Source organism: Mesoplodon mirus (genome assembly GCF_964341445.2).
Source record: "Mesoplodon mirus genome assembly, chromosome: 16".
Taxonomy (NCBI): domain Eukaryota; kingdom Metazoa; phylum Chordata; class Mammalia; order Artiodactyla; family Ziphiidae; genus Mesoplodon; species Mesoplodon mirus.
In genome coordinates, this window is record NC_138992.1 from 24,607,070 (window position 1) to 24,620,986 (window position 13,917).

At 32.9% G+C, this 13,917-nt stretch overlaps 1 protein-coding gene across 3 annotated transcripts in view; it reads left to right on the plus strand.

The window, feature by feature from the left end:
• CSMD3 (CUB and Sushi multiple domains 3) overlaps positions 1 to 13,917 on the plus strand; it is a gene marked incomplete at both ends in the record, with an annotated part of 1,109,686 nt that overhangs the window by 444,226 nt on the left and 651,543 nt on the right. For all 3 annotated transcript variants that reach the window (XM_082600704.1, XM_082600705.1, XM_082600706.1), the window contains one exon: positions 5,457 to 5,544. In XM_082600704.1, the coding sequence (XP_082456830.1) occupies positions 5,457 to 5,544 (88 nt within the window). The remainder of the gene's footprint in view (positions 1 to 5,456; positions 5,545 to 13,917) is intronic.

Consider the following 13,917-nt stretch of genomic DNA (forward strand, 5'->3'; position numbering starts at 1 on the left):
TGAACAAGAAAGGGAATTTTAGACATAACAGTGTACCTGGGGAAATAAACCCTGATTAAATATATATATATTTATATTAAATATTAAATTTATATTAGATATAATATTTAATATATTTATATTAAATATTAAATATATTTTATATATTATATATATTTTTTAAATTTAAAGAATATTTACTTTTAAATTGTCAGGAATAAAGTTAATGAGACAAAAAGAAAAAAGTTACTCATAAAGCAAAAAATGTTAATTTACTTCATAATTTTAAAATACATTTTACATTTATCCATTACAGCTTATGTAGGAGATAAAATATACTCTTGTGCTTTCTTATTTTTATTTTTGAATAGAAATAATTCAACTTTCATCAAGGCAGATTATTTATTCCAATTTTTTTTATCAACAATAACAAGCCAACATTATTTTAAGGTTATTTTCCTACATTTTTTTTCTCAAATGTTTAATAGCTAGTTACAAATATATATTCTCTATGGTTGATCACAGAGAAAATTATGATGTTTTAATTTTTATCATTATTATATATTTATTATCAAGTAGGCGTTTGGTCTTCATCTCTTTGAATCGTTAATTTAGCACAGAGCCAAATAATTTTAAAAGGAGACAATTTTTATCGGACATTAAACTTTCAAAGGAAAAAAATAATAATAAAGCTTGTGTTCTTTGAAAAAAATATCAGTTCAATCACTAGAACTTCCAGGAGTGAGCATAATTATGGAGGACATGAGCTACACACATTTCCAAATTGCATCTTCCCATAATAGCACCTTTAAAGTTTAACTAAGAAACAAATTAATAAGAGATTCAGTAGTGTTCATGGAAAACATTTGGTTGTTTAGATGGCTAATTCAGATTCTTTTTCCTACTTTAGTCCTGAACTCTATGTAGTCTCTTTCCATCTCTTGTTGTTATCAAAGAGAGTAGGTTTGCAAATAAAGGAAAAATATTTTTAATTTAAAAAATAAAAATAAATTTTTATATTTTAAAATGTTGAATTGAGTGAATTTATTCTTGCCAACTTTTCTACTAGGCTCTTCTAAAATTTTAAGGTGGAATTATAAAGAAACTGTGAGCTTTCCATAATGTATTTTTAAAAATTATTTCATCTTCTTCAAGTCCATACTTTCATGCATTCTTATTATACATTCATTTCACAATTCTATTTGAACTACTTCTCCATGGCAGCACCATGCTAGACTAAGAAGGTAAAAAGAGTGAATAAGATACAGTCTCAGTTGGCAAGGATCCAGCATTTTATTGGGAAGCTAAATGAGTTAAGTGGCAACTCTTTGTGGGATATAAAGTTAGTATAAAATAACATTCTGTCCACATTTGTGATGTTGGAGTTCAGAACAAGATCCAAAGCATTCTATTTTATAAGCTGGAATAAAATTTTTAAATCTGATAATAAAAAAAAAATTCTAAGATGCCACCAGCTGGATGAGGTAATGTAGAGATGACTTTTAGTAAGATGACTTTCAGGATCTAGTTATTTTTATTTTTAAAGTAGATTATGTGCTATGTAACATCAGAAGCTTAAGAAAACTTGCTTGTAATAACAATATTTTATTTTGATGTTGACTAATTTTATAGTATTTTCAAGCTAGAATATACAATAATATAGTTCATTAATTAAAATTCCTATAACATATTTTATAAGCACATATAATAAATATACTTCAATGTTATAAGAAATGATAATTCATCCATTTTTTTAAAATTCTATAAATTCTGCCCTCTCTTTTTGTCACTGATGTGTGGGGAAAAGGATTCATATTGCATTTGTACTACTACTAATAACATTATTATTATTATTGTCCTTAAAGATCAGAGCAAAAGATATTCCCTGTAGTTATGCTCTTTTCAAGAGGCAGGACCCTGTCCATATAATTAACTTTTAAAGAGCACTCATGTTCTTTTTACAAGTTACTATTCAAATTGAAAGAAGTAAAAATGATAAATATTTGTCCAGTTGTTTGAATGGCATTACGTAGTGAAAGCAGCTGATTGAATGGATACTAACTTCATTTGAATGTCTTGGCGTCACTAGCTATGGGCAGTTATGTAGCATCTAAATATCAGAAAAATAAGAAACTATATACTTTGTTCTTTATTTTTTATTTAAAAAATTTAAATTAAAGAACACTAAATACATGTATCATGCAGCAGCTCTCCCGTTATCTTTACAATTTAAGTTGGGAACTTTTTCACCATTACAGATGTCCAAAGACAGCGGTTTAAAGGACACTTTCAAACAAACAAATGTAATTTGGCTATTAAATCATAAGAACTGGGGTTAATTAAGTGAACATGGTGAAAGTTATAAATATGGTCTGCATTCTAAGATAAAATATTCGGAAAAGTGTTTTGAATTTTAAGTATTGCTGCCCTTTCTCCTTTCTGAGCTTTCTGTACAGGATGGAGAGCTCAGGGGTTAAGAGTAGAATTTCTTGAATCAGTCTGCCAAGGTTGAAACCTAGACTAAGGCAGAAAGTGGAAATAGGACTTTAGAAATGTGTCTTAACCTCTCTATGCCTCAGTTTCCTCACCTGTGGGAAACATAATAATAGTAGCTATGCTTCAGATTTGTGTGAAGATTAAACGAGCTGATACATGTAAAGTGTGTAGATTAGTTCCTGACACATAGTACTGTGTGTTAGCTATTGTTAAAATTTATCTTAACCTAGGCAATAATGATGATGAAATGGATTTTTATTATTTTTCTTTTCTAATGTATTCAGAGACACGTCTATTTTTACCTATAATCTGTGTTATAAATTTAATATAATAGTGTAGGAAGCCTAAGTCATGCCACTTCTTTTTCTTATCTCTATCGTATGTTAAAAAAGTTACATTTTAATAGCATATACTACAATATTTTCAAAAGTCAGTTAAAGATAGGATAGTTCTTCCCATAGAAAAAATACTCATTGAAAACAGTGTACAACACATTGTTTTTAATCAACCTACTAGGAAATATTTACTGAGAAGTCATTAACCCCCATCTAGGCACTGTGGGAATATTAAAATAATTATGTTTTTCCTTCTGTTTATCAAATGTATAATATATTTGTGTATATGACTAAGGAATATGAAACTACTAACAGTATGACAAAATAATTTAAAAATTAAATATAAAATTGTTCATGTCATATAAAAAGAGGGATTAGAAAATCTGGAAAAAAATGAGAGACTGTATTTTGCAAAAAGTGGGATGTGGGGCTTCCCTGGTGGTGCAGTGTTTGAGAGTCTGACTGCCGATGCAGAGAACACGGGTTCATGCCCCGGTCTGGGAAGATCCCACATGCCGCAGAGCGGCTGGGCCCGTTTGCCATGGCCGCTGAGCCTGTGCGTCCGGAGCCTGTGCTCCGCAACGGGAGAGGCCACAACAGTGAGAGGCCCGCGTACCGAAAAAAAAAAAAAAAAAGTGGGACTTGAGCTGAGTCTTGAAAATTATATAGAATTTTGATAGCTAAAGGGAAGAAATGGAAAACATGGGGACCTGGAGAAAACACAAAGCATGGAATGAGCATGGCTAACCAGTAAAATTGCAGAAGAATGAAGAATCCGTTGGACTTGAGTTATGGATGTATATTGGTGGCTAGTGGGTAGTAGAGTTGATATACTTAGAAATCTAGAATCATAGGATATTTGGACAGTAATGAAAACTGTGTTTGAGAAAGTTTAGTTCTAGTACTCAAGATGAATTGGAAGAGAATGATAATAGAGAAACAAAAGCATCAGTGATTAAGCTGGATTTGAGCATTCACATGAAATGACTATGAGAATTTTGGTGGGTTGACCTAGTAGGTCATTGAAGGAGCAGGACGGAGCTTGGGGAAAAAATGACAAAACCATATATTTGAAATTCTTAGCAAAGAGGTAATTTTTCAAGCCATGAGGAAAATATAAAATATGGAGAATTATGGGTCATTGTCTTTGAATTTGCCCTCTGTATGTGATATCAGCTAAAGTAAGAGAGTGGCCAAAACAAACAGAAGGAACAAAAGCCAGAAAGATAAAAAGAAATTAACTAGCAAGTCAGCAGACCAAGAAAAGAAAAATATCACATGCTTTGTGTGGATTGGTGAACTTGTAATTTGGCAGCAATAAGGATACTGTTGAGGATATTTAGGAAAGTGATTTTTATAGAATGAAAGATGCAAACACAAAATTTCATATCTAATTGAAAATATGACAACTTTACCGGAGCTGTGACTGTTGGGCCGTCATCTGATAGTTATCTTGCTATCTAATAAATCAATATGAACAAGTTGACAATCTGAACGAAATGGTGCAGGGATCCAGTGGTTCTCAATATTGACTCTACATTAGAATCACCTGGAGGATTATTTAAAAAAATCAAACAACAACAACAACAACAAAAAACAGATCCAAAGTGTCCTACCCAAAGTAATTGCATTAGAATATCTAGACATAAAAGTTAAGCATCTTTATTCTTTTAAAAAAGCTCTAGAGGTGATTCCAACCCACAATGTAGGACAAGAACCATTGCAAGGCTTACATTTTTCCCTCTCTAGAGTCTCTACTCAGGTCCCATTCTTTTATTTAAAATGCAGATAAGTTGATGAAGAGGAAAATAGAAGTTACTCTCTAATTCACTATAAGATTGAATTCATGAAACAATATCACTCAGATATTTCAGACCTTGTCTGGTTTAATGATCTTCCCATTTGAAAAAAAGCGCTATCTTGGGGAATTATTTATTTACTGTGATCACATTCACTGAAAATATTAATAAATCTTTTTAATAATTGGGTGTTCTGAAGAAACTGCTGAAAGTGTACAATGGCTAAGTAAAACACAGTCGTGGAAATTGTTGAAGGGTAAAACCCTTAGTTTGATTTTCATCATTATATCATAATTCAATGACATGCTTGATAATTTGTGCCACAGTTTTACTTTCACATTGGCAGACTAAATTCTTTGTTATATACCAAATAAAAAGTGGTAATAACCTTAGAGTTTTTTCCACAGGGTCTTATTTTTCTGTTGCAACTTTAAAAATAATAAGTACCCAAACGACACTGCCCTAACTGGTGGTGACTTCTCTACTAACAATAATTAATGGAAACTCTGGCACTGATACCCTGGGAGTGCATTACAAGAGATTTCACTATTTGATAGTAATTAAAAATAAAGTGTTAATTGTTAATGTGTTAATATTCAGATGAGTAAGTCATTGAATAGGAACATGAAACTTACTTTCTTATATGTCCACAAATAGAAAAAAAATGTTTCTGTCCTCATTATTGGTTTATCAAACTATATTTAACTTTCTATATATAAACTATAGTGGTTACAATAACAAAATACAAGAATATATTTTATGTACAACTTTAAATGAATATCATCCTTGTTTTTCTAATCATATATGTTTTGATTATTTTTTTCTTTTCTTTTTCCTGTTGTTCCAGTAAATGAGGGAGGTATTAAAACAGCTTCCAATTTATGCCCAGATCCAGGAGAACCAGAAAATGGGAAGAGAGTTGGATCAGATTTTAGGTAAGATTTTAAATTGTTTATTTCAGTATTTATTTTCTTAAGGTTTATTTTAATTTTAACTTCAAATATAACTAATAATATGGAGATGAAGACCTGGTGACTTAAAAGTGTGGCAGCTAGATTTCATTGATGTGTTACCATTAATAATATTTCATTATTTTAAAGTGACTAATCAAATTTATTAGGATACTTTTTGGCTTTTAAATGATTAATCTGTTGTCATGTAGTAAGTGAAAAATCATGGGATTTGATTTGAAAGACATGAGTTTGAATTCAGCTTCTATTGCTTATTAACTGTCTGATCTTTGGTAAGTTATTCAATCCTGTATGCCTGAGTTTCCTCTTCTATAACATGTATATCAAATTTACCACATAGAATGGTGAGTTTCATATGAGGTACTACCTGTGAAACCTTCCTGCAAATGTTCTATAAACATTTTATATGTAATTTTTAGAAGTAAATGTAACTTGAATAAGTTTTATCTCTATCTTAAAATTAGTATTTATTTTAAAATTTGAAATTAGCTTACTTACAACCTAGAAAATGTATGTAGTAGACTATGGTAGCCATTAACTTACACTCTCAAACAATATTTTTTTAAAAATCTTGAACTTTCATTAGTCCTCTGTAACATTTTACAAATAAAAGATACAAAAAAATCCTATAAAATAGTAAGCGATAATTTAGTTAACATTCACAAATACTTATTTTCACAAAATATTCATGATATATTAAATTTAAAAAATGATAATGGTTATAGGTACACATACCACACATTTACAGTCTTTTCTTCTTTATATTGTTTGTATAAAGGACAAATGCTGTGCTAAAGAATATCCCTATGAATAAAAGATAGTTCTTATAATAAAGACCTGTGAAAATTTTGTCCCCGTGGATCATTCAAGTTGACTTAAAGTTATATTTTGGTATACTTGCAATGTAAAACAATATTAGTTCAATATGAATAAAATTGTAATTTTCTAAAAATTTTACAGAACTTTCTTTAACTAGCCTGATAATTAATATGGATAATAATGTTTGAAAAAATCACACTAGAAAGAAATTCAAAAGACCTGGGAAACTAGTCAGTCTGATCTTAATAAAGTAAGTGACTATATTAAAAATAAACTAAATCTTTCAACCTCAATAATTAAAAATGATATTTCTTAGACTGCAGAGTGGTCAACCGTTTACTTAGTATTTTTACACGTATTCTTTATTTATTATAAAATACTATAAGGTGTTTATTATTTTATTCCCACTTTACAAATAAGAAAACTGACACTCTGTTTATCCAGCTAATAATTGGATGGAATTGAAATTTGAACTCGTTACATCCTGATTCTAAATCCTGACCCTTTAATCAGTATATTACATTATGCTTTGAAACCAAACTTCATTCACATTCCATCCTTGCAATAAACTGTCTTGTCTTCTCCAAGAGTTGGTTTCGTCAGATCTAAAAATGAGGATAATAATACTTGTTTCATGGATTGAGGGAAAGATTACATGAGATAACGTATGCATGGTAGTAATCATAAAGCTTAAGACAAATAAGTATTCAATTAATTCTAACTTCTATTATAGTATGATAAGATAAATGAAATAGTTATTATTAATATTAATATTTATTTGGTCTCACTTTTTGCAAAAATATGTTTATTAGAAATAGACTTAATAGGAATATAGAGAGTTAAATTACCTTTTAGTGGATTTCAAATCATAAGATTATCTTACAGTCATGTTTAAGGACCCTGATAGATGTTAGTCATCAAGAAGCTCACAGTCAGGCTAAGATATAATAGAGTCATTATAATTTAAGAACATGTGAAATGTCATGGAGACAGAGGAGGTATGGTATTTTGGGCAGCTAGGAGATGAGGGTCACAGAGGTAAATGTTGAGGTGGGTTATGAAGTATGATTGGAATCTGGTATAGAGAGGAAGAGAAATCCAGAGACCATTTATATGTTTATACATTCATTGTCTACATATATTGTTTACCTATTATGTACTGGCTTTGTACCAGGAACAAATAAAACACTTAACAGCAGACATAGTACATGCCCCCATAGTTCTTCAAATTTAATGGCAAAAAAATACAATAAACAATTAAATGAATCTCAAATTTTAAAAAGTACTGTGAAGTCAAAAAATAAAATAAAAAATCAAGCTTCTGGGCTTCCCTGGTGGTGCAGTGGTTGAGAGTCCACCTGCCGATGCAGGGGACACGGGTTTGTGCCTCGGTCTGGGAAGATCCCACATGCCGCGGAGCGGCTGGGCCCGTGAGCCATGGCCGCTGAGCCTGTGCATCCGGAGCCTGTGCTCCGCAACGGGAGAGGCCACAACAGTGAGAGGCCCGCATACCGCAAAAAAAAAAAAAAAAAAAAAATCAAGCTTCTGTGAAAGAGGATAAAGATGTCAGAGTGGGAATCCACCCAGTGTAAGAAGGTCCCACTTAATTCATTGATACCAGAAGGATTTTATGCCTCTAGCCTACAGGAAAGGAAGAGCCTCACACTGAGGAAGAGCTTGATGATCCATTCCAGGAAAATAAAGATTAGAGAATCTAAATTATAGAATGTAACTTGAAGAAAAGCACAGAATACAATAGAAAAGCTATAGAATGAAGTTGAGGAGATGTAGGGAAAACAGATCTCTTCTTCAGAAGAAGCAAATTGGCTGTAATTCTGCTTAATCTGCACTGAAGATATGTTTTGTTTTAAGCACACAGTGTTTTTAAAATATGTGAGTCAACATTTAAAAATCAGGAGATTTCACACACACACATACACACACGTGCATGTGCACACACATTTTTGTATTTCCTTTTTAGATTTGGCAGGTAAAACCAATGTGCCTTCATTGCAACATCTACTGGCACCAATTAATAGATGTTCCCTTTAGGCTAAGCAAACTCTCTGGTTCACAGTGGTCACCCCTAGGCTTCTTCACTCATGTAGGTCACCTACCTATTATGGGAAGCTGTAAAGAGTTTTGAGAGAGAGAGAGCTGGTTCAATTTATATTTTCAGTACATCATGCTTTATACTTTAGGTAGATGGATTGAAGAAAACAAGTTTTAGTTAGAAGGCCAATGCAGCAGTCTGGGTTTAAGGTGGTAGAGACTTAGACTATGGTGATAGCAGTGAACTAGACAAACTCAAGATATCTTTTGGGTCTTGGACACTCAAAATTCTCAGTTTCCAATGATATTTGATGTGGAAAGTAAGAAAACAAAAAAGGATGATCCCTCATTTCCTCAGCTTGAACATCATGAAATTGGGGTAAATAATTATATTTAATTAAGTGTGGAAGTCCAGAGGTTTTGTTTTTTTTGTTTGTTTTTTTGGGTTTTTTTGGTTTTTTTTTTTTTTTTTGCGGTACGCGGGCCTCTCACTGTTGTGGCCTCTCCCGTTGCGGAGCACAGGCTCCGACGCGCAGGCTCAGTGGCCATGGCTCACGGGCCCAGCTGCTCCGCGGCATGTGGGATCCTCCCGGACCAGGGCACGAACCCGTGTCCCCTGCATTGGCAGGCAGACTCTCAACCACTGCGCCACCAGGGAAGCCCCAGTCCAGAGGTTTTGAGGGAAAAAAAATGAGTTCTGTTTAGAGATTGTAAACTTCAAATGACTTAGAGATTTACAAGTGGGTATGTTAAGTTTATAGGTGAACATAATTAAAGTTCAGAGATAGCAAGGAAATATCAGTATGTAGATGTTATTAAGAATCCTAAAGCAGCATAAATAGATGACATCTGTTAGACAGTGTAGAATGGCGAGAGAATCTATGACATAGTCCAGAGTTCTATGTTATTTCATGATAAGATTGATTTTAAGAAGCTATCAAATCATTCTCACGAGTGGCAAGAGAAATAGGCATGAATGAAGCAAGGGAAGGAAGTCCTTTAAAAGGGGTCAGGAATTTTGAATACAATTGAAAATGATGTGGACAGAAGACTGTCTCTTAAATTTGACAACATGAAGGTTGTTGGCAAGAGTGATTTCATTGGAGTGACAGAGGTTGAAACAAATTGAAATAAGCTGAAGAGTGAATAGACAGTTCAGATAGGTAATAGCTTTGGAACATCAAATTGCATAAAGCAGAAGAATAATGGAGCAGTTCTATAGTCATTAGGAAGTCAAAAGAGATTTTCTTTTTAGAGATACAAGAAACCAGAGCATGTTTATTGGTTGATAAAAATAATCCTGTAGAGAGGAAATTACTGATCATAGGAAAGATTCCTAGTGGGTATAAGTAAAGGAACATAACTTTTTCTGAGAAAATAAACATGATCCCAAGAACAGGAAGAGTGCTCTAGAGCCTGTGAGCCACAACTACTGAGCCCACGTGCCACAACTACTGAAGCCCGCGTTTCCTAGAGCCCATGCTCCGCAACAAGAGAAGCCACCACAATGAGAAGCCCGCGCACCGCAAAGAAGCCCCTGCTTGCTGCACTAGAGAAAGCCCATGCGCAGCAACGCAGACCCAATGAAGACACACACACAAAAAAGAGGTTTTGTGAAGGGAAAATGAGAGAGCCTATATTTAATACTTTTACTCTGGGAAGGCTGCATCAAGCAAGACCATCAAATTTATATATATATATATATATATATATATATATATATATATATATGTAAATGAGAGAGAGAGAGATGGGAATTGATGGGAGAGGAACTTTGAGAGAAAAACTGGAAATAGTCATTACCCAGTAGTGGGAGAGCAAGTTTGATATAGAAATATTACCTTGCTAAGTAATTTTGAGTGTCCTTTTGAGACTGATGATAATGAATCTGCCTAGTTATATGATTTCTATCTAGAATTACTAAGCTTCCCAGGTACAAGCATAAAAAGGATTGTGCAAAGGCATGATAAAATTCAGTGCATTCAGGAAATTTCTAGTGATTCTTCTAGGCATAACAAATAGAAACATGGATGTGGAGGAAAGAAAATTTCAAGCAGAGTTATAGGTTGGGGGTCCTTTACAAGATAAGTGGATTAGATCATCTTTCAAGTTCAGTTTCAGCTATAAACAAGACCGATTCAGAAATAGCAGGTAAAATATTTTTAATCTGTTTCAGAAGGGAAAGAAATATTTTTTGTGTGTTTAAAAAAGTATAAAACGGTAATCATTCTTATATAAAAGGCTATGGGAAGCAACCCAAAGAATAAGAAAAGGGAAAGCAGGTAAAGGAATAGAAATCATTGACGAAAGATATACTGTGTCAGCTTATTTTGAAGCAATATACATTTAGTTAGGGCTTGAATTAACTCTCTGTTACTGGACCCCTATCATTTCAAAGGAAAATTAGCCTCTGTTAGGCAGGTACGCGATGAATCACTACTTCTACATATGGAAGCAGGCTTGGTTGTTGGATTGAAGCACCAGTCCCTGCCCCATAAATATTTGAACAAACAAACAACAAAGAAGCAAAAAACACAAAAATAACTCATGGCAATCTCTCCTGGTGCCCTTTACCCGTTTATCTATGTAATACTCCAGTTCTTTGAGGTACCAGGGCTCACACATTTCTGCAATTTAGCAAACATCCAGGTAAGTGTAAGACGTCAGTCTCCCCAACCATTTAGTGCCTCTTTACTCACTGAATTGTCTTCTTGAAGCCTCCCTCCTAATTGGGTTGAGGTAGGAGTGGGGACCACCCACTCAAATGCTCCAATTCCCTCCAAAGAAATTATACTTGCAAATTTTTCATTAATTGGTATCCTCAAATCTTCTGATACATCCTTTCTGGGGCTAAGCTATGTGTTATTCTAATGATCTTGAATGAATTTTTTTTTAATACATCCTTAACAAATTCTACACAAATGTTCTGAAACCCCTCTTTTAGAATGTGTGAGCACATATCCTCATTTATCAGCCTTGGGGCTTCAGCTAAAACTGAAACAACCAGAAATGTCTCATTTGTTAACATACTTTTCCATAAATGATCATTTCTGAAGAAGGGAAAAATTGTGAAACGAGTCCTAATCCATCTGTAGGTATGAAAAATTGATGAGGACCTAACCATAGACGATTTTTAAAACGAATGAATGGAAGTTCTAATAACAGAACATTAAACTGTTTATAAGCTGCATTTATTAAGATTTCATCTATAAATGTTTGTGTTTCTTTAATCTTAAAATTATTTGGCTTCTAAGATAAGCACACAAATATACATAAAGATAAATAAACTTTCGTTTATTGGCTTCTTAGCTGTTAAGAACATGTTTTTCTCTGTTACTCATATCTTAAAAAACTCTACCAAGACAATTTCTCAAGATTTGCCAATCACCATTGTTAATCTTATAGCAGCCCCTGAATGTATTGGCATAGGGTCTAAGGAGAGCAATTCTTATGCACTGGACTAGAATTCAGGTCTTATTTTCAAGTGCAATGTTATTTTCTTATAACACAAAAATTATTTAGGTAGTAGGGTGTCTTTCGACTTTTTAAATTGGAAACACCATTTCCTAGCAAACCAAACTTAAAACTTGGTAGTAATTATAAGCAGCCAGGGGCAGGGTGGGGGTGAGGGGCAGACAGGTAACTAGGAACAGTTGTTTATAGCACCAAACACCACTGATTCTTTTTTTTTGTGGGGGGGGTGTTTTTTTATTGTTTTAATTTTTATTGGAGTATAGTTGATTTACAATGTTGTGTTAGTTTCAGGTGTACAGCAAAGTGAATCAGTTTCATATACATATATCCACTGTTTCTTAGATTCTTTTCCCATACAGGCTATTACAGTGTATTCAGTAGAGTTCCCTGTGCTATACAGTAGGTCTTTATTAGTTATCTATTTTATATATAGTAGTGTATATATGTCAATCCCAATCTTCCAATTTATCCCCCCCCACCCCATTACCCCCTGGTAACCATAAGCTTGTTTTCAACATCTGTGACTCTACTTCTGTTTTGTAAATAAGTTCATATGTACCCATTTTTTTAGATTCCACATATAAGTGATATCATATGATATTTGTCTTTCTCTGTGTGACTTACTTCACTCAGTATGACAATCTCTAGGTCCATCCCTGTTGCTGCAAATGGCATTATTTTGTGTTTTTTTATGGATGAGTAATAGTCCATTGTATCTATGTACCACATCTTCTTGATCCATTCCTCTGTTGATGGACATTTAGGTTGCTACCATGTCCTGGCTATTGTAAATAGTGCTGCAATGAACATTGGGATGCATGTATCTTTTCAAATTATGGTTTTAGAGGGAACGTACCTCAACATAATAAAAGCCATGAACAACAAATCCACAGTGAACATCATTCTCAGAGGTGAAAAACCACTGATTTTTCTTTTGAAGTATCTCTAGAGTCCAAGCCCTCATCCATTGCCACTTCTATTCTTTTAGCTCAGATTTGATTAAATCCCTAACAATTCCTGCAGGCTTCAAGGTTTCAGTGTAATGTCACTCAATACAATCAATAAACTACCAAAACCATAAATAAAAATATATAAATTGATTGATTAGAATCAAAATGTCAGTGTCCTTTGGTCTATAAATTCGGAGGCTAGGAGAGAAGGGATTAATTAAAGTACTTCTAAAAGTTTTTGCTTGTGGTGTTTTTGTTTGTTTGTTTGTTTTTACTTAAACATTGCAAAGCCTAGTTAGAACTGCTTTGAAATTTGAAGCAGGTAACTTCTCATATGTTACCTGCCATCCTATAATAAAATAGCATTGCCTTTTCTATTCGTTTATCTTACACTATTTTATAGTACTCATCACCCCTGAAGTAATGTATATGTATTTTATTTTTATGTTTTCTGTCAAGCTCCACTAGAATATTGGCTGTAACTGTTCATGGGCTTTGTTTGGTACAGTATCAACTTCACTGAAATTAAGTTTTAGCCACTCAATAAATACTTGTTTTTTAAACAAATGGGATCTTAAGAAATTTATGAAATCACTAATCTTTCAAGATTTAGACTATATAAAGCATTTTCAAGACAGAACACTAGGTAGGCATACACACAGTTTCACTTCATAATGTATATAAATATTATTTTCATAATATTTTATAAATACCACAGCAAAAATATTACTTTTAAAAGGCATACAAAAACTTGAAAGAGCAAATTAAATACAAAGATGAAAAATAGTAAAAAGTAGAGTAGATATAAATGAAAGTGAACAAGAAATTAATAGAGAAAAATCCATAAAACCAAAAGGTAGTTTTATTGAAAATATCAATAAAATTGATAATCTCTAGAGACAGACTAATCAAAGAGGGAGAGAGGGAGAGAGAGAGAGAGGGAAAGAGAAAAGAGAGTAAGAGAAGAGATACAATCCACGAATATTAAAGGATAATAAATATTATGAGCAACTCTGTGCCTACAAATTTGATAATTTAGGTT